A 19444-nucleotide genomic window follows, 5' to 3' on the forward strand; every position below is an offset into this window, starting at 1 on the left:
CTAATACATTATCCCCAATACATTGAGCTCCTATTTTGTGCAATAACCTTTTATGTGGCACCTTATCGAATGCCTTCTGGAAATCCAAATACACGTCTACCGGTTCTCCTTTATCAACTCTGCTTGTTATATCCTCAAAGAACTCTAGCAAATTTGTCAAACATGATTTCCCTTTCACAAAACCATGTTGACTCTGTTTGATTGCGTTAAGCTTTTTTAAATGTCCTATTTCTTCCTTAATAATGAACTCTAGCATTTTCCCAATGACGGATGTTAGGCTGACTGGCCTATAGTTTCCCAATTTTTGTCTCCCTCCCTTCTTGAACAGGGGCGTCACATTAGTGGTTTTCCAATCCACTGGGACCCTCCCGGAATCTAGTGAGTTCTGGAATATTTCGACTAATGCCTCCACTATCTCTGCAGCAATTTCCTTTAAAACCCTTGGATGCAGGCCATCAGGTCCTGGCAACTTGTCTGCCTTTAGTCCCATTAGTTTCTCAAGTAATTTGTCCCTCGTGATAGAGACTGTTACAAGATCTTTCCTCCCATTAGCTCCTTGCTTTTCTGATATCTTTGGAATGTTTATAGTGTCCTCTGCCATGAAGATTGATGCAAAATATTGATTTAAATTATCTGCCATTTCCTTGTTCCCCATTATCAATTCTCCAGTCGCATCCTCCAAGGGTCCCACGCTCACTTTAGCCACTCTCTTTTTATATACCCATCAAAGCTCTTGCTGTTTGTTTTTATATTTCTTGCCAATTTAATTTCATAATCAATTTTCTCCCTCATTAACATTTTAGTCATTCGCTGCTGGTTCCTAAAAAATTCCCAATCCTCTGGCTTACCACTAGTTTTCGCTGCTTTGTATGCCTTAGTTTTTGATTGGATACTCTCCTTGACCGCCTTTGTTAATCACGGGTGGCTCATCCTTCTCATCGAGTCCTTTTTGACCGGGATAAATTTTATCTGAGCATTAGTGAACCCAGTGCTGTATGTACAGTGATATAAAATAACATTCCATTTAAAAGGCTACAGGCAATCAGGATTATAAATTGTTACAATTGGTACTAATTTGAGATAATAACTGCTATATCATGAGGCTGACTAGAGACTGTGGTGCTAATTCACAATGCAAAATATTTCCAAAGTACAAAAAGCCATTTTTAAAAAAAAAATTGCAGACTTGTAAATAATTTTGGTTTGTTTTAATTGATCAATTTTAGAGGAGCCCTTCCCTACTCCAGTTTTTTTCCTCTTCATAAGATGGTCATCATTAAGTCATTTAAGTGGAATGAGGGTCAGGGATGGAGGTGAATCCTTTTAAGTGTAAGATAGCAAAGCAGGCATGAGATGTTTTAGGGCAAACGTCGAATCTATTCCTGGTACAGATATACCCAGGAGCAGGGTATACCTATCTATTAAGCCAGTCATGTGGCATTACCAGAGAGTATTCTGGTTTATAGCAAACATGGAGGGAGAACCATCCAACCCTGAGAAATGACATAAACGGCTCGAGGATTCATGTCTGGTCTTGTGCAGAGTTGGGTAGCATGTCCATTTTTCTCTCTCATATTGTAACTTAGCTTTTAGCCTGGTAACAGGAATGTGACCAAAATGCTGCCTGGTAACAGGAATGTGACCAAAATGCTGAGTGAAAAATGGAAGTTTTCAAGCAGGATAAAGACAGACCTGCTATCCAAGGAGTGTTGACTGCAGGGAGTGGCTTTCTGGCAAAAATGGGCTGACTTGAAAATGAGAAAGAATCGCTCATTCAAGACTTTTGAAGCTGGTCTAGGTACCATGGAAGAACTCATGAGCAGAAACCAACCCTTTGACCAGCGACCCTTCTTTTTTCACTCACCATGGGATGTGGGTAGCACTGGCTTCTCGAGTGTTGTTGGAGCTGCACTCGCCCAGGCAAATGGAAAGTATTCCATCACACTCCTGACTCGTGTCTTGTAGAATTCAGGGGGCGAATTACTCACCTCAGAATTCCCAGCCTCTGAACTGCTCTTGTACCCACAGTATTTATGTGGCGAGTCCAGTTCAGTTTCTGGTCAAAGCCTGGGAGATGGGGGTGCACAAAGTACAAAATGCCAGGGCTCGTGTTGCGGCACCCAGGCTCAACTCGCAGCTTTTGCCTTTACCGGCAGCACTGCCCCTCTCTCAAGTGGCCGCCTCAGGCCTTAATGTGCTTGCACACAAGTGCACAGCGGGCAAGCCGCTCTGGGACAATTTTCCAGTGCTCGAGATCTGATTGGCCTGGAGCAAGAGCCCGTGTCCATGCGGCCATTTGCATTCTGGGTGATGTAGTCCACTCTTAACCACACTCTTCCCCGCCCACTAACGGGCTGCAGGAGTTGCGTTCAGGTCAAGATGGTGGAGCAATCCAGGAGGCCAGGGAGAGTGGCATCTGCAGCAGAGGGGCCTGGGGCAGCTGAAGTGTTATTTATGGCCAAGAGGAAGCACATCTTGCCACCTTCAGAGCTGGCCTGAACTCAGCGATACAATTTCTAAACCTTCTGGGCCTGAGTTGTGTGTGAGAGAGTGGGTGTGCGCGCGTAAGGGAGAGCGAGAGTAAGTGAGTGTGTGAAAGTGAGAGAGAGAACCCCGAGACTGGGAGTGAGCTGGACACACACACACACACAGGTTGCTGGTGTGGACTGACATACACACCCTCCCCCTCCCCAAAAACCCATCGACACACGAGGCTGGGATAAGGGGAAAACTCAGGTTGAAAGGCAACCCAGTTAGTTATTCTGACCCCAATTTTGTACGAATTCCACCTAGGCCAGTTCGGAATGTGAATCACCAGAGGAGAATGCAAGGTCATTGTTAGTTAAACTCAATTCTTTAGCTTGGCCTCGGTCCCCTCCCCCTTTCCTTGAGACCAGGATTTGGTGCATAGTCTGTCTCTCTCTAGCTCCGTTTCTTAAGTAAAAAGGCAAAAAAGGTTTAATTAGTTAGCTCTGCTACTTGGCAATTTTTAAAACAGTCATTTTTAGTAACCTCTCACTTCTTGAAATTATCAATTCATTGCTTTGACATTGATTTGTGTGTTTTCTTCATACCTTAACTTTTTTTTTTTGAAATTCATATTTAACGTTGCGCCAACCCAGATCTCAGGCAGCTGCTGCTGGGTTTCTTGCAGGGAAATGAGGGGCCCACTGGATGTTTGACTGCTTTTTCAAGGGCTGGCAAAAGGGGAAAAGGGGTTATTTTTGCTCCAATTCAAACAGGAAATGTTGCAAATGCTCAGCATGTCTGGCAGCATCTGTGCAGAGAGAAGTAGTCAGTGACCCTTCATCAGAACTGTGCAGATCGTGAATGTGAAGTGTTGACTCTGTTTCTCTCTCCACCGATGCTGTCTAGCCTGCTGAGTACTTCCAGCACTTTCTGTTCATATTTCAGATTTCCAGCATCGTCAGAACTTTTCTCTCCAGGCTGGACATTTATAAGTGTGGTTAGTTTCAATTTAAAACAAGAAAATATTGATCACTCAATGCAAAGTGTAATTTTTCTGTTAACAAAGGCCACCATGTGGATAGAAATAGCACATTATTCCAGGCGAATTGTTTGATGCTAATTTACTGGAAGATTTAGCCATTTTTAAACTCATAAGTGAAACCAGGAGTCATGTGCCAATAGAATATGTCACTGTTAGTTCAAGATATTCTCAGTTGTACATGGGATTGTTGTTTGTGGTGCTCGTGAGGTTCACATCTTTTGGATGTTGCTATCTGGATATCGCATAGTTCCAAATTCAAGAAGTGGAGCCGATTGCATTATACAAACAACCAAGTTGTGTGTAATTGTCTGACAAAGGTTGTCCGTCAAAATTGTCTGACAAAGCCGTGGTTGCAAATGCATCATATTGAAACCCGAGCTTTCAATGGGACATTATAATTAGAGGCATAGTGTACAAAAGTCAAGAAGTTTTGCTAAACCTATACAAAACAGTTTGACCCCACTGTGACTAGAGTTCTCAATTCTGGGCACTGAACGATATGAGGGGGAGGATTTGTGGTGGGAGGTAGCGGGGAAGACAAGGGACCCATTAACAGGAAAAGGACCAAGGCTCACAATTTCCCTCCCTGGCACTGATGCCTCCACCCAGGATGTTGATGGTGAGGGGATTTCAATGATGGTAATGCCACTGAAATGTCAAGGGGAGGTGGTTAGATTCTCTCTTGTTTGAGATGGTCATTGCCTGGCACTTGTGTAGCATGAATATTACTTGCCACTTATCAGCCCAAACCTTACCTTGCTGCATGCAGGGATGGTCCCTTCATCATCTGAGGAGTTGGAAATGGATCTAAACACTGTACAATCATCCACAAACATCCCAACTTCTGACCTTATGATAGTGGGAGGGAAATTGATGAAGCAGCTGAAGATGATTGGGCACTGCCCTGAGAAATTTTTGCAGTGATATCCTAGGGCTGAGGTGATTGGCTTCCAATAACCACAACCATCTTCCTTTGTGCTAGGTATGACAGGCAGTCGAGAGTTTTCTCTTGATTCCCATTGACTGCAGTTTTGCTAGGGCTCCTTGATGCCACACTCAGTTAAAATGCTGCCTTGACGTCAAAGACAGTTACTCTCATCTCGCCTTCCTGGGTCTTTATGTCTTAGTATTGCATCAGGATAATGGATAAAATTTGGATTTCTCTAGTCCGAATACAATGAGCTGAATGGCCTCCTTCTGTGTTGTAAGCTTGGATGGTCCTTCAGTATTTTCACAAGACCACCAATTTATCTATTTAAAAAGTAGCAGATATTGGAAGATCACCAGTCCAAATGAACTTTTGAGGAAACAAAGCAATCCCGCTCAAAAAATTTGAACATTTATGGAAAGTACAATCATCAACTAATAGAACTTAATTACAAGAATTTCATATAATACTTAAAATTAAACTATGACTGCAAACTTGGGAGACACAGATTTAAACTGGGGAAAGGCAACCTTAGGATTTGCATTAGTATTTTCTTCCTCACTCAAATAATAAGCAAACACTTGGTGTGGACTTCCACATGGAGCAAGTGAGACAAAAACCTTGGAGTCACTTATGAGGCAATTGGATGCTGTGGTTTGGGTGATGGGCGGGGAGACTGGAACTGTACTTGTGCAGTGAGCGGATGAACCAGGGTGGGCTGGATGGTCCTTCTCATCTTTCCCTACGTTACGGTCATGAGAAATGGTCATTGCCTTATTCAATGCTGGTCATAATCAACCCATGTGAAAACGCAGTTAGTAACGAATGTGAAAAAGTAATTCATATCCTGCAAGACCTCCAATAGGAAATACTGTATTAAAAAAAATCTGTTAGACAGTTCAAGCACTCCATAAATCATTTCAATGCCCTGATAATCCTCAGAACCAGAAAGGAAATGTGTACAAATATACAAATGTTCAAAATGATCCCTGATTCAACACCAAGACCCAAACAATGGACTGGTGAAAAGACTGCTCTCAGATGAGCTAACGACTGATTTAAAGCGCACTTGTGGAATTCATCACAGTAGCAACATTCGTTGATTCCTTTTTTAAAAAAAAGTAGGAAAATACACTTGGGTCTGGCAGCACTTCTGGGGGCAGAAGTTTAGGTCTGTCCAGCAACAAGCAGAGTTGTCACAAAGTTCACCATCAGTCCTTTTTCCTTCATAGCATGATAACAGAGTCGTCAGATGAATCATCAGCATATGGAATATCCCCGGACTGGGGTCCAGTTGTAGGCAGCGACACTCCATTATTTTGACCAACTCCATGCAACAAAGGTGTTTTTACATCTAACGTGTCCAACTGCTCTTCAGACACCCCAGGTATGACATATCTGTCTTTCATATCCATGGTTCCATGAATTTCCACGGTGACAGCAGTTTCTGCAGGCCCTGGACTACAGGATGCTGCTTCGTTGGAATTGCATAAGTCCACATTGGAGAGCTCAGGGTCTTCAGTCAGATGCCTCTGCTCTTTAGGCATACCTGTATTGACGTAAATAATGTCTTCTTTGCTTCGAACTTCAGGCAAACTCTCTAAAAATTTGGTGAGAAACACTTTTAAATTGGTAAACGTAGGCCTATCTACAGGATCATTTCGCCAACAGGAGTACATAATTTCATACCTGAAAATGAACAGACAAAATCACTTAAGATTTTAAGTAAACACCATTTTTGGCAATATACACTTATTCAGTCACACTGGAGAAGGTAGTCCAATTGGTGCAAACTGCTTTAGGGCCATTTCTAAATTTTGTATCTATCTAACTTAGTCCAGCACAATTTTCCTCCTACCCTTATTCTTTTCCTTTTGTAACCTAGAGGATATTAAAGCCCCAGCTGTGGACTACAGGCCACTGTTTCTTGCTTCACTTTGTTTTCCCTTCCTTTTTGCTTTAATGGTGTCCTGCACTATGAATCGTGGCTCTTCATCAAGGTTACTCAATAGAAGTATTAGCTTGACCCAGTATTTGCACTCATGTCTTTGCATTGGAAGGACTATGAGTTCAAGCTCCACTCCAGAACTTGGGCACTTAACTTGGACTGATACATCTGCGCAGTACTGAGGGAGTGATGCATTGTCAGAGGTGAGATCTTTCAGGAGAGTTGGTCAGTTGGATCTGAATTGGATTAAAAAGGGGTAGAAAGTTCCACGGATGCTTTGACCAAAATTCCCTGCTGAGCCAGCACCACCAAAACAAATTATTCGGCCGGTCATTTCATTTGCTCTCTGTGGGACCTTGCCGTGCTCAAATTGGCTATCAATTCCTGTACTGCTAAGATTTTGTTTATTGATTGCTAGATGTCATCAGAATGGATAATGATGGGCAATTGGAAGTCTCAAATCTCACACACCCAAGGTTCAAATTTTTAGGGGAGGTCAGCCCCCAATGACAGGCCAGAAGTGGGCAGAGGGGAGGGGGGCAATGCCTCCTTGGTCATTTGAGGGAGCCACAGCCACATCTTAGGTCCATCCTTTAGGGGACCAGAACTTACTTCAAAGAGCTGCCAGGCAGTTCTTCAGACCCAGCAGCACCACCAGAAGCTGTGGCCAATGCTGGGACTGCACCCAGCCAAGGGGTTGCAGCAATGGACACCACCCTCACAGTAAGACAAATGGGGTGAGTGGTCACCAGGGCCAGTCAGGCAGGCCATGCGAGGTGGTGTCAGGGAGTTGGTGAGTGCAGGGATGGATCTTTCCATGGAGATAGCCATTGCCAACCGGGAGATCGTCCAGGGCCACAGAGTTCCCAATAAAGAGAGCCCTTCTCCCATAGAGCCCGTAGAGGCGCCACCAGGGTTCATCAGGTGGTCTGCCCATGTGCCAGAGGGCCCACCCACCACTGGCAAAATGCCAATGGTGCAGGAAGATGCTTTTAATTGGCTACTTAAGTAGCACAATTGGCCTCTGGACGGGCAGACAATCTGCCACCTTCCCTGCTGCTGGCAGAATATCACTATAACAGGAAAGAGATGGGTACTTCACCCCCAGCCTTCCCTTGGCAATTTACACGCATGGCCCCTGATGCATCTCCCAGCCCATCCCTAGAGGGCTGGTAAAATCCAAACCCTAGTGCCTAGGAATCTAGGAAAGATTACAGAATTAGCACTCCAGTGTTGTAGGCTCCCCTCTGGCTGATGCTCCCTTTTGACAGTAGCCTTCTGTTAGCAGTGCCAGGTTCGTGAATTTGCTTGATCCTCTCTGAATGATGTTAAATTTGAGTCTCATCTTGTTGGCTGCACTGCACTTTGGGCAACAGAAATAGAAACTCTAAATGCGTCACACGTTCTTGGGAGTCTTTTAGTGAACCAAAATTCTGACAACCTGCAGGTTTAATGGTGGTCAGTTTACTTTTTTGTAAAAACAAAAGTTCATGCCACAGTTGTGTGAAATACTCACAGCTCATCCAAGCAGTCTGAAGGCTGTTTCAACCTGTGACCTGCTTGCAGATAGTCATAAATTTCATGATTCTGTACTCCTGGGTAAGGGGTCATCCCTCGGGTAACTATCTCCCACATTGTAACTCCAAAAGCCCACTAGGAACAGACAAAAGAGGGTCATTGAAACAGTGTCATGAGAGAGTAGTTCACTTTACTTGTAAAACATAGACAGATTTTCTCTATTCCAACAAATGGGTCAAGTTTCCTGAAGATGTGACTCTTCAACATTCAGGAATATACAATGGTATCAGCTATCACACTGTAGTCAAAGGAAACTTACCCATATTAATATAACTGAAAGATAAAATTGACAAAGATTGTATTTATGCGTCCAACAAGTTTCGGATTTCCAATGTTAAAACCAATTGTCATTTTAAACCCCATTACATAACAACATGAGAACACAAGAAAGATGAGCAGGAATAGACCATACAGCACCTGATGACTGCTCCGCCATTCAATATGATCATGGCTGATCTGCCTCAACTCTGATTTCATGTCCACTCTCATATTGCTTGATTCCCCGAGAGACCAAATATCTGTCTCAGCCTTGAATATATTCAATGATGAAGCATCCATAATCTTCTGGAGTAGTCCATTCCAAAGATTCACAAGCCTTTGAGTGAAGAAACTTCTCCTCGGATTGTTCCCCCCACTGTGTTCTAGATTTCCCAGCCAGGAAAAATAACTTCTCATTATCTACCCTGTCAAGTCCCTTCAGAATTTTGCATGTTTCAGTGAGATCACTTCTCATTCTTAGAGAATATAGGCCCAATTTATCCAGCTTCACATCATACAATGACCCTCTCATCCCACGAACCAATCTATAATTCATAGAGACATTTATGGCGCAGGAGGCGGCCATTTGGCCCATCGAGTCCATGCGGCTCTCCCCAGAGCAATCCAGTCAGTCCCGTTCCCCCGCTCCATTCCCGTAGCCCTGAAATTTTACTTCCTTAAAGTGCCCATCCAATTTCCCTTTGAAATTATTGATTGCTTCTGCTTCATTCACCCTGGTGGGCAGCGGTTCCACGTCACTATCTCTTCCAAGTAAAAACGTTCTTCCTCGCATTCCACTGAATCTCTTGCCCAAAATTTTAAATCTATGCCCCCTAGTCCTTGTACGAGCAGCTAATGGGAACAGTTTTTCCTCATCTACCTTAGTACAATTTCTCTGCATTGACAATCACTGTCAACCGTTTATTGCTATTTGTCTATCTTCAGACATTCATTTAGAGAGGCTTTAATTTTTTTCAAACTGTTCTTTGCATGGGCCTCGTTCACTGTTGCACTGCTACCATTAAACTCTCTGTCCCTCCCTTGTCTTTATCCAATTGCTACACAGTTCTCTTGCCTCGACCTCTCTCTTTAGGTTTCTAAATCTGCCTTCGCCTGACCCCTCATTGTTCGACATTGCCGAGCTTGTCCTATGTTTTAGTATTGCTGCAGTCTCTATGGTCTTCACATGCTCATTTTCTGGTAATCTACAGCATCCAGAACTGATGCATGGTGATACAGGACTATTAGACACTGAGAGCCATTTCCCTTCTATTTGGTTAATTGAAACAACATTATAATAACTGAGTGTCACTTAAGTTGGACGCGAAGTGGGACTCGCACCAAACGGCAGGACTCACACCAAACAAGTGTAATTCACAACAACCAGCAAAGCAAGCAAGGCCTATTTAAACGGTCTATTTAAAAACGGTGTCTCTATCAACTGCAGCAGACAGAAGTCATGACTGAAATTGAAGTAATTTCTCCTGATAAAAGCACAGTGATTGCTCCAAAAAAATACAGTGCATGAAGAATGGTTACAAAATACAAACTGACCATTTCTCCAGCCATGTGCAGTGATTGGCTGATAGCTGCATTACACAAATTATGTGCAGAAAATCAATCCCAGCCATTTTCAGAGCTCCAGGAGAGATTGACTAATAAATTACCCAATCATCTCCATTCTAGCTGGGAATAAGGGTTTCACTATGTCCAGCTTATAATAACCCACTCTCCCCTCAGGCATTTTAGTTCCACTTTTCATTAGGCCCCATTGTCACCACCTTTATAATATTTCAGCCTGCATTGTGAACAGTCCAGGCACTGTATTTTGACACTGTGGATTTCAGCCAGAAATATGAACTGCTCTGGTTCTCAATGAACAAAAGCTAATAACGATGACAAGGATTGAGGCGATAGTGGAGTTTGAAACCGTAGCAATGTCTGGCAATGCCCAATGGAAGACCAAGTACTACAAATTAAATCATGACTGCAAGATAAAAACGTAAGGTTTAAACTGATGAAAGACAAACTTTGAGTTTCTCATTAAGAAATTCTCTTTCATACAAGATATGGAATGGTTATATGAAATTGGAAACAAAAAGAAACAGCTCGATGTTGCAATAAAGAGGACTGTAGAGAGACAGATGTGATCTGGTGACTTGCATTGCGAGTTTTGCTATTTGCCTTGCAGGGATCTCTTCCAGAAGTTCCACATAAAGTACATAAAAACCTAACATCAAACTAAACACCGCAGGGTAATGGGTTTTAAAATGAGCACAAAGTGACTTCAAGGTAGCAATCTAATCTTGGTCAGGATATATGTCTCTTTGTGGTTTAAACTGTAATCTGACCCTTCAATGAAAATGTTGCCTTGAAATCATTCCAAGGTCATCAAAACCCAGCATAAAATAAACATTTGCTTCATTTTTTTTTAAACCTTTCCCACGCCATCCCTCACTCCTTGAGCCAACCAACCACAAGGTCACAGAAACCTGTCTGCAGGAGGTGCACAAGAACAATGTATGTCCAAATACTTAATTTCCTTTTCTTACTTAACATCATCATCTTGAATTTCTGTATTGTCTTTTTGCAGAAAAAAGCCAAAGGCGTTTTCCAGAAGCATGAGGGAAAAACAGAAAAAGAACATGCACAAAGTCCAAGGAGGAGAGATTAGAGGAATGATAAAAAGCTTGGACAGAGATGGTTTTTTAAGGTGTGTTTTGAGGAGGAGAGGAGTTGTTCGGGGAAGGAATTCCAATAAGTGTTGGATTCAAGTGGCTGAAGCCATGCTGCTAATGGTTGAGGGGAGGGGGGCTGTGGGGGGACTGGTGGCAGAGGGTAAAGCACAAGGGGCTGGACTCAGGAGGAACAGGGAGCACAGCTGGGGAAAAGGGAGAGTTTTCAAAGAAGTTACAGAGATTAGAAGAGGGTAAAATCTTGAAGGATGAGATTTTAAATTAGGTGGTGTTGGGGGACCGGAAACCAACGTGGGTGAGCGAGGATGAGTATGATGAGTGAACAGGAGTCAACGTGATAGAGAATACAGGGAGCAGAATTTTGGGCACGCCCAACCTTACAGAGAGTGCAGGATGGGAGACAAGCCTGAAGATTGCCGGAACTATCTCGCCCGGAGGTGGCAAAGGAATGGGCAAAACCTTTTAGTTGCAGAGGGAAGGAAGTAAGGGAATAAGCAAGTGATATTACAGAGATAGGGGTAGGTTATCTTTGTAGAGTTTGCGGGGCCAGTAGCTCAACTCCAGGTCAAATAGGACACTGAGGTTCCAAACTGCTTGATTAGGTCTGAGACAGTGGGCAGGGAGGGGAATGAAATCAGTGGCAAGAATATTATGTAGTTGCAGAGGCAATAGACAATTCTTTGGTCTTCTCAATACGTAGGGGGAGGAAGCTACAACTATTCAAGGATTGGATGTAAGACAAGCAGCTTGACAACACTAAGGCAGTGGAGCAATTGAGAGGGTAGACAAGTGATTATGTGAAAGGTAGCCAATATCTGTGGATAATGTTGTGATGGGGTAGTAGGCAGATGAAGAAATAGAGCAGGTCAAGGAAAGGTCCTTTGGCATCAAGAGAGGTGACAGTGCAGGGTAAAAAAAATGCTAGAAAACCTCTGGCTATAATTGGATAAGTAAGCATAGGACCAGCTGGGAAACAAAAGGCAAGATGTTGAGGATGATATGGTCAGTTATATCAATAGCTGCCAACAAGTTGCGACAACAAAAAAGATCACAGTCACAGAGAATGCCATTTGTGACTTTGGTTAGGGCCATAGTATATATCTAAAGAGCGTGATATAGCACATATTAGACAAGACATTATTAATATATTTTATGTATGAGACACACTTTTTAGAAACATACCACATCACTTTTAACCGTGAAAACTCGATCAGCAAGACTCTCGAGAGCAATCCATTTGACTGGCATCTTAGCAATCCGACCCTGTCTGTAATAGTCCCCACTGTAAATCTTCTTGGATAAGCCAAAGTCTGCCACACATACTGTCATATCGGTACGTAACCTGTTGAATCATTACAGAACAGAAAAATATGAGCTATTTGTTTATGGCATGCATGGGATCAATTAAAACTGGCTAATCAACTCAGTTCTGTAGGATATAAATTCTGACGGAAGGCTGTGGGGACAAATTAGCCCTCAAGGAATTCTTTACAAACGACCATGAAGCAGTAACTATTGTAGCTCTAGCTATTGGATATTAGCTGTGGCTCAGTTGGTAGTACGCATCCTTCTGTGTTGCAGGTTCTTTGTTGAAGTCCCACTCTAGGACTTAAGCACAAAAATCAAAGCTGATACTCCAGTGTCATAAAAACATAGGACTTTGAGCAGGAGTAGGCCATTCAGCCCTTTGAGTCTGCTCCGTCATTCAATAAGATCATAACTGATCTGGTTGTGGTCTCAACTTTCTGACTCTCTCCTTTCTTGAATAAAGGCGTTACACTAGCTATTTTCCAATCCACTGGAACCCTTCCAGAATTGAAGCAATTTTGGAAGATTATAACCATTGCATCTATCATCTTTGCAGCCACTTCCTTTAAAACCCCAGGACGCAGACCATCTGGTCCTGGGGGCATGTCAGCCTTTAGGTCTAATAGTTTTTCCAGCATCTCTTCTCTAGTGAAGGTGCTTGTTTTAAGTTCCTCCCTCCTGTTCACCTCTTGATTTTCAAGTATCTTTGGGAAGTTTTCCAAATCTTCTACAGTGAAGACATACACAAAATACCTGTTCAACGCATCTGCCATTTCCTTGTTTTCCATTATCAATTCCCCAGACTCTAACTCTGGAGGACTAACACTAGCTTCTAGTTACTCTTTTTCTATTTAAATACTCTTATGATCGGCTTTTACATTACTAGCTACATTTCTTTCATACTTTTTCTCTTTTTTGTCATTCTTTGCTGGTTCTTAAAATTTGGCCAATCTTCTGATCTACCATTAATCTTTGCAGATTTGTGAAGTGTTAATTTCAATTTTTTACTCTCCTTAACTGCCTTATTCAGCCATGGATGATGCATCCTTCTCAACGAAGTCTTTCTTTCTCATTGTGATAGACTTTTGCTAAGGGTTCTTAAATATCTCCTTAGATGTATGCCGTTGCATCTCCACTGTCCTACCTTTTAACCTTGTTTCTCAATTCACTTTAGCTAGATCTGCTTTCATACCCTTATAATACCTTTATTCCGGTTTAAAACACTAGTCTTAGACACTCACTTCTCTTTCAAACTGAACATGAAATTCTATCATGTTATGATCACTGTTGCCTAGAGGCTCCTTTACTATGAAGTTATTGCTTAATCCTGTCTCATTGTTCATTACCGTCAGAGGATCTCTCAAGCCAGGCTGTGAAGAAGACACTGAGTTTAGGATGCTTTGGTGGAGATTATTTATTGCTCACCACAGAGCTTACCTTTCCACTCCAACTGAATCTCCCCTTAGTGCTGGCTGACTCTTTTTATATACACATTTGAGTATAATTAACTAATCAATAGCCAATACCTGTTCACCTTATTACCTTAAACTACTAGGTATTTAACATCCATCAGCAGAACAACATAAGCTATTAGATACTAACAATTACCAGATCCAGAGTTGCCTGCTCCCTGGTTGGCTCCAGAACGTGCTGTTCTAAGCAATTGTCCCAAGTACACTTTATGAACTCATTATCCACGTTCCTTTGCCAATCTGATTTTCCAAATCTCTATTTAGATTAAAATCACTCAGGATTATTGTGGTACCTTTCTTACACGCCCCATTTATTTCTTCCTGTATACCCTGTCCTACCGTGTAACTTCTGTTAGGGGACTTAGAAACTACTCCCACACGTGACCTCTTACCTTTACTCTTTCTTATCTCTACCTAAGCTGATACTATATCTTACTCTTTCGAGTCAGGGTCGCCTTTCACTGAAGTACTAATGTTGTCCTTAATTAACAGAGCTGAAGGAGTGCTGCGCTGTCAATGATGCCATCTTTCAGAAGAGGTGTGAAACCAAGGACATCTGGCCTCTCTAGTGAGCACAGAAGATTCCATGGCACTTTTTCGAAGAATAGCAGGGCTGTTAACCCTAGTGTTATGGCCAATATTTATCCCTTAATCAACATCACAGAAAACAGATTATCTCGGAAATATCACACTATTACTTATGGGAGCCTGCTGTGCCAAATTCGTCATTGTTTTCCCTCCATTACACCAGTGACTGTACTTCAAAAATACTTTGTGAAGTACTTTGAGATAGCCAGGGGTTGTGAAAAGTGCTATGTAAATGCCGTAACATAGTCTGATTGCCTTGTATTCTTGGATGGAAGGAGCTAGAAGAAAGGAAATAGGAGGAGGAAAATAATAAAACTTGAGTAAATAATATTGAAGTTTCCCCTTCAGTTAGCAAGTTTGTTGAGTTATAATTTGTACAGTTGGACTAGGTCCTTTACATAACAAATGGCTTGAAAGCACTTTTGTGGCAACATGCCGAATGTGTACTAATGCTTATGTAAGCTAGTTCAGTTAAATGACGCCTCATGGTGCAACAGTCATGTGATTATCAGGAATTTAACAGCAACTGCATAGGGTTATGGAATAAAAACAATATGCGTTAATAAGCAGGATAATCATTTTCACAGAATGTCACAGTTCAGGAGCTGGTGAAGGATTTGGAGAGGGCTTAAAGATTTTAAGGTTCAAGGCTAGAAGCAAGAGCAGCAGGCACTTGGATTTCCCTGCGCACATCACTGTTTCAAAATAGAACTTGGAGATTAAAAACAAAGCACTGAATGAATGAATGCAAAAGACAGAAATAAAAATTGGTCCAAGAGTTTAGATTAAAATATGAAGGGACATACATATGTAATATACACACAAAAAAACAGACACATTTACATAGAAACATAGAAAGTAGGAGGAGTAGGCCATTCGGCCTTTCGAGCCTGCTCCTCCATTCATCATGATCATGGCTGATCATCCAACTTAATAGCCCGCTCCCGCTTTCTCCCCATACCCTTTGACCCCTTTCGCCCCAAGAGCTATATCTAACTCCTTCTTGAAAACATACAATGTTTTGGCCTCAACTACTTTCTGTGGTAGAGAATTTCACAGGCTCACCACTCTCTGGGTGAAGAAATTTCTCCTCATCTCAGTCCTAAATGGTCTACCCTGTATCCTCAGACTGTGACCCCTGGTTCTGGACTCCCCCACCATCGGGAACATCCTTCCTGCATCTACCCTGTTTAGTCCTGTTAGAATTTTATAGGTTTCTATGAGATCCCCCCTCATTCTTCTGAACTCCAGCGAATATAATCCTAACCGACTCAATCTCTCCTCATATGTCAGTCCCATCATCCCAGGGATCAGTCTGGTAAACCTTCGCTGCACTATAGCAAGAACATCCTTCCTCAGATAAGGAGACCAAAACTGCACACAATATTCCAGGTGTGGTCTCACGAAGGCCCTGTATAATTGCAGCAAGACATCCTTGCTCCTGTACTCGAATCCTCTCACTATGAAGGCCAACATACTATTTGCCTTCTTTACTGCCTGCTGCACCTGCATGCTTACCTTCAGCGACTGGTGTATGAGGACACCCAGGTCTCGTTGCACTTCCCTTCTCTCAATTTATAACCATTCAGATAATAATCTGCCTTCCTGTTTTTGCTAGCAAAGTGGATAACCTCACATTTATCACATTGCACTGCATCTACCATGCATTTGACCACTCACTCAGCTTGACCAAATCACACTGAAGCATCTCTGCATCTGCTCACAGCTCATCTTCCCACCCAGCTTTGTGTCATCTGCAAATTTGGAGAAACTACATTTAGTTCCCTCATCTAAGTCATTAATATATATTGTGAATAGCTGGGGTCCCAGCACCGATCCCTGCGGTACCCCACTAGTCACTGCCTGCCATTCGGAAAAAGACCCGTTTATTCCTACTCTTTGTTTCCTGTCTGCCAACCAGTTTTCTAACCACTCAATACACTACCGCCAATCCCATGTGCTTTAATTTTACATGCTAATCTCTTATGTGGGACTTTGTCGAAAGCCTTCTGAAAGTCCAAATAAACCACATCCACTGGTTCCCCCTCATCAACTCTACTAGTTACATCCTCGAAAAATTCCAGTAGATTTGTCAAGCATGTTTTCCCTTTCCTAAATCCATGCTGACTCTGTCCGATCCTGCCACTGTTTTCCAAGTGCTCAGCTATTAAATCTATTATATTGGACTCTAGAATTTTCCCCACTACCAACGTCAGGCTGACTGGTCTATAATTCCCTGTTTTGTCTCTACCTCCCTTTTTAAATAGTGGGGTTACATTAGCTACTTTCCAATCTGTAGGAACTGTTCCAGTGTCTATAGAATCTCGGAAGATGACCACCAATGCATCCACTATTTCTAGGGCTACTTCCTTAAGTACTCTGGGATGTAGATTATCAGGCCCTGGGGATTTATTGGCCTTCAATCCCCTCAATTTCCCCAACACCATTTCCCTACTAATACTGATTTCTTTCAGTTCCTCCCTCTCACTAAACCCTGTGTTCCCCAACATTTCTGGTATGTTATTTGTGTCCTCCTTTGTGAAGACAGAACCAAAATATGTATTTAGTTGGTCAGCCATTTCTTTGTTCCCCATTATAAATTCCTCTGCTTCTGTCTGTAAGGGACCTACATTTGTCTTCACCAATCTTTTTCTCTTCACATACCTATAGAAACTTTTACAGTCAGTTTTTATGTTCCCTGCAAGCTTACTCTCATACTCTATTTTCCCCTTCTTAATCAATCCCTTGGTCCTCCTTTGCTGAATTCTAAAGTGCTCCCAATCCTCAGGTCTGTTGTTTCTTTTTTAGCCATTTTGTATGCCTCTTCCTTGCATCTAATACTATCTCTAATTTCCCTTGTAAGCCATAGTTTGGCCACCTTTCCTGTTTTACTTTGGCACCAGGCAGGAATAAACAATTGTTGCAGGTCACCCATGCGCTCTTTGAAGGTTTGCCTATCCACCATCATCCCTTTAAGTAACGTTTCTCAATCCATCATAGCCAACTCACGCCTCATACCATTGTAGTTTTCTTTATTAAGATTCAGGACCCAAGTCTCAGAATCAACTACATCACTTTCCATCTTGATGAATAATTCTATCATATTATGGTCGCTCATCCCCAAGGGGCCTCGCACAACTAGACTGCCAATTATTCCTTTCTCATTACACAATACTCAGACTAGGATGGCCTGTTCTCTAGCTATTTCCTCAACATATTGGTCCAGAAAAACATCCCGTATACACTCCAGGAATTCCTCCTCTGCGGTATTGTTACTAATTTGATTTGCCCAATCTATATGCATATTAAAGTCACCCATAATTACAGATGTTCCTTTATTACATGCGTCTCTAGTTTCCTGTTTAATGCCATTCCCAACATCACCACTACAGTTTGGGAGTCTATATACAACCCCCACTAACGTTTTTTGCCCCTTCATGTTTCTCAGCTCTACCCATACAGATTCCACATCGTTGGAGCTAATATCTTTCCTCACTATTGCGTTAATTTCCTCTTTAACCAGCAATGCAACTCAACCACCTTTTCCTTTTTGTCTGTCCTTTCTAAATACTGAATACCTCTGGATGTTTAGTTCCCATCCCTGGTCACCCTACAGCCATGTCTCTGTAATCCCGACTATATCATACCTGTTTACATCTATTTGCGTGGTTAATTCATCCATTTTATTGCAAATGCTCCTCGCGTTAAGGCACAAAGCCTTAAGGCTTGTCTTTTTAACATTATTTGTCCCGTTCCCACTATTTTTCACTGAGGCCCTGTTTGATTCTTGCCCTTGATTTCTCTGACTATCACTTTTCTTATTCCCCTTTCTGTCTTTTGTTCTTGTCCTTGATTCCCCCTCCTCTGACTCCTTGCATAGGTTCCCATCCCCCTGCCATTTTAGTTTAAACCTTCCCCAACTACTCTAGCAAATATTCCCCCTGGGACATCAGTCCTGGTCCTGCCCAGGTGTAACCCATCCAGTTTGTACTGGTCCCACCTCCCCCAGAACTGGTCCCAATGTCCCAGGAATCTGAAACCCTCCCCCTCATACCATCGCTTCAGCCACGTATTCATCCGACATATCCTGCTTTATAACTTCACTCACATGCAGTTTCTGGCTGCTAGATCCCGGTGTAGAAAATTCCTGTTACTGAGGTATTCCATTCCATTAGCAATGTCGATCATGAATTTCAGTAATGTCTGCTGTGGAAAATACTGGAAAACAAATGTTATACCAAATAGTTTACAACAACAACGTATTTATGTAGTGATTTTAACAAAAATACCCCAAAATGCTTTTGCAGAAGTGTCATAAAACAAAAATTCAACACAGTGCAATTTAAGGAGATATTAACATAGACCACTAAAAGCTTGGTCAAATAGGCAGGTTTTAAGGAGCACCTTGATGGAGGAAAGAGAGGGTGAGAAGTGGAGAGGTTTAAGGTGGCAATTCAAGATCTTAGAGTCTCAGCAACTGAAGATACAGCCACCAAAAGGTGAAGCAATTAAACTTAGGGATGCTCAATGCTCCAAAGCTTGAGGGGCAAAGATATCTTGGATGATTATGGGGAACACCATACGTAACACTGCAGGAGGAGAAACAAAGTCATTGCAAGTGACTCCTGATTGAAGGGATTCAACATGGAGATCCTGTATACGAGTACAGATTCTGTACTCATTTGAATGTATTCAAAGATATTCAAAGACTTTGGAGAGGAAAGAAAGGTTGGAGATGTGGTGGCAGTTTGCAAGGGCTGAGGCTTGTTGCAAGGCTTGATTTTTTGAGGAGACGGGTGACGACAGCAAATTTGAAGGAGAGGGGGACAAACGCTGAGGAAAGTGAACCATGAACAATATCAGGTAATATGGAAATCTGAAAGGGAATCTGGTTGGTCAGCAGTTTAGTGGGAATAGGGTCAAGGGAGCAGAAGCTGGGTCTCATGGATAAGATGAGCTCAGAGAGGGCACAAAGGCAGAGAGGAAAAAAAACTAGAGAAAGACGCATGTTCAGGGCAAAGATAGGGGGCCAGGAAGTATGATTTGATGGGCTAGGGGAAGGAAGGGAAGTGGCAGAGGCAACTCATCTCAATTAATGACAAAGAACTCCATGGGTTCCTCAAACTTAACTGTAGGAAGTGATACAGGGGAGGGGGG

The 19444-nt window shown here is 42.4% G+C and overlaps 1 protein-coding gene across 1 annotated transcript in view; it reads right to left on the reverse strand.

The window, feature by feature from the left end:
* Positions 1-4828: 4828 nt before the first annotated feature.
* Positions 4829-19444, reverse strand: part of mertka (c-mer proto-oncogene tyrosine kinase a) — a 128167-nt gene continuing 113551 nt past the window's right edge. The window contains exons 16-19 of the mRNA XM_078542653.1: positions 18396-18505; positions 12102-12261; positions 7904-8040; positions 4829-6128 (exon numbers count right to left, since the gene is read on the reverse strand). Coding sequence (XP_078398779.1) covers positions 5666-6128; positions 7904-8040; positions 12102-12261; positions 18396-18505 — 870 coding nt within the window. The 3' untranslated portion in view covers positions 4829-5665. The remainder of the gene's footprint in view (positions 6129-7903; positions 8041-12101; positions 12262-18395; positions 18506-19444) is intronic.

The sequence above is a fragment of the Cetorhinus maximus genome, chromosome 5 (genome assembly GCF_964194155.1).
Source record: "Cetorhinus maximus chromosome 5, sCetMax3.hap1.1, whole genome shotgun sequence".
NCBI lineage: Eukaryota > Metazoa > Chordata > Chondrichthyes > Lamniformes > Cetorhinidae > Cetorhinus > Cetorhinus maximus.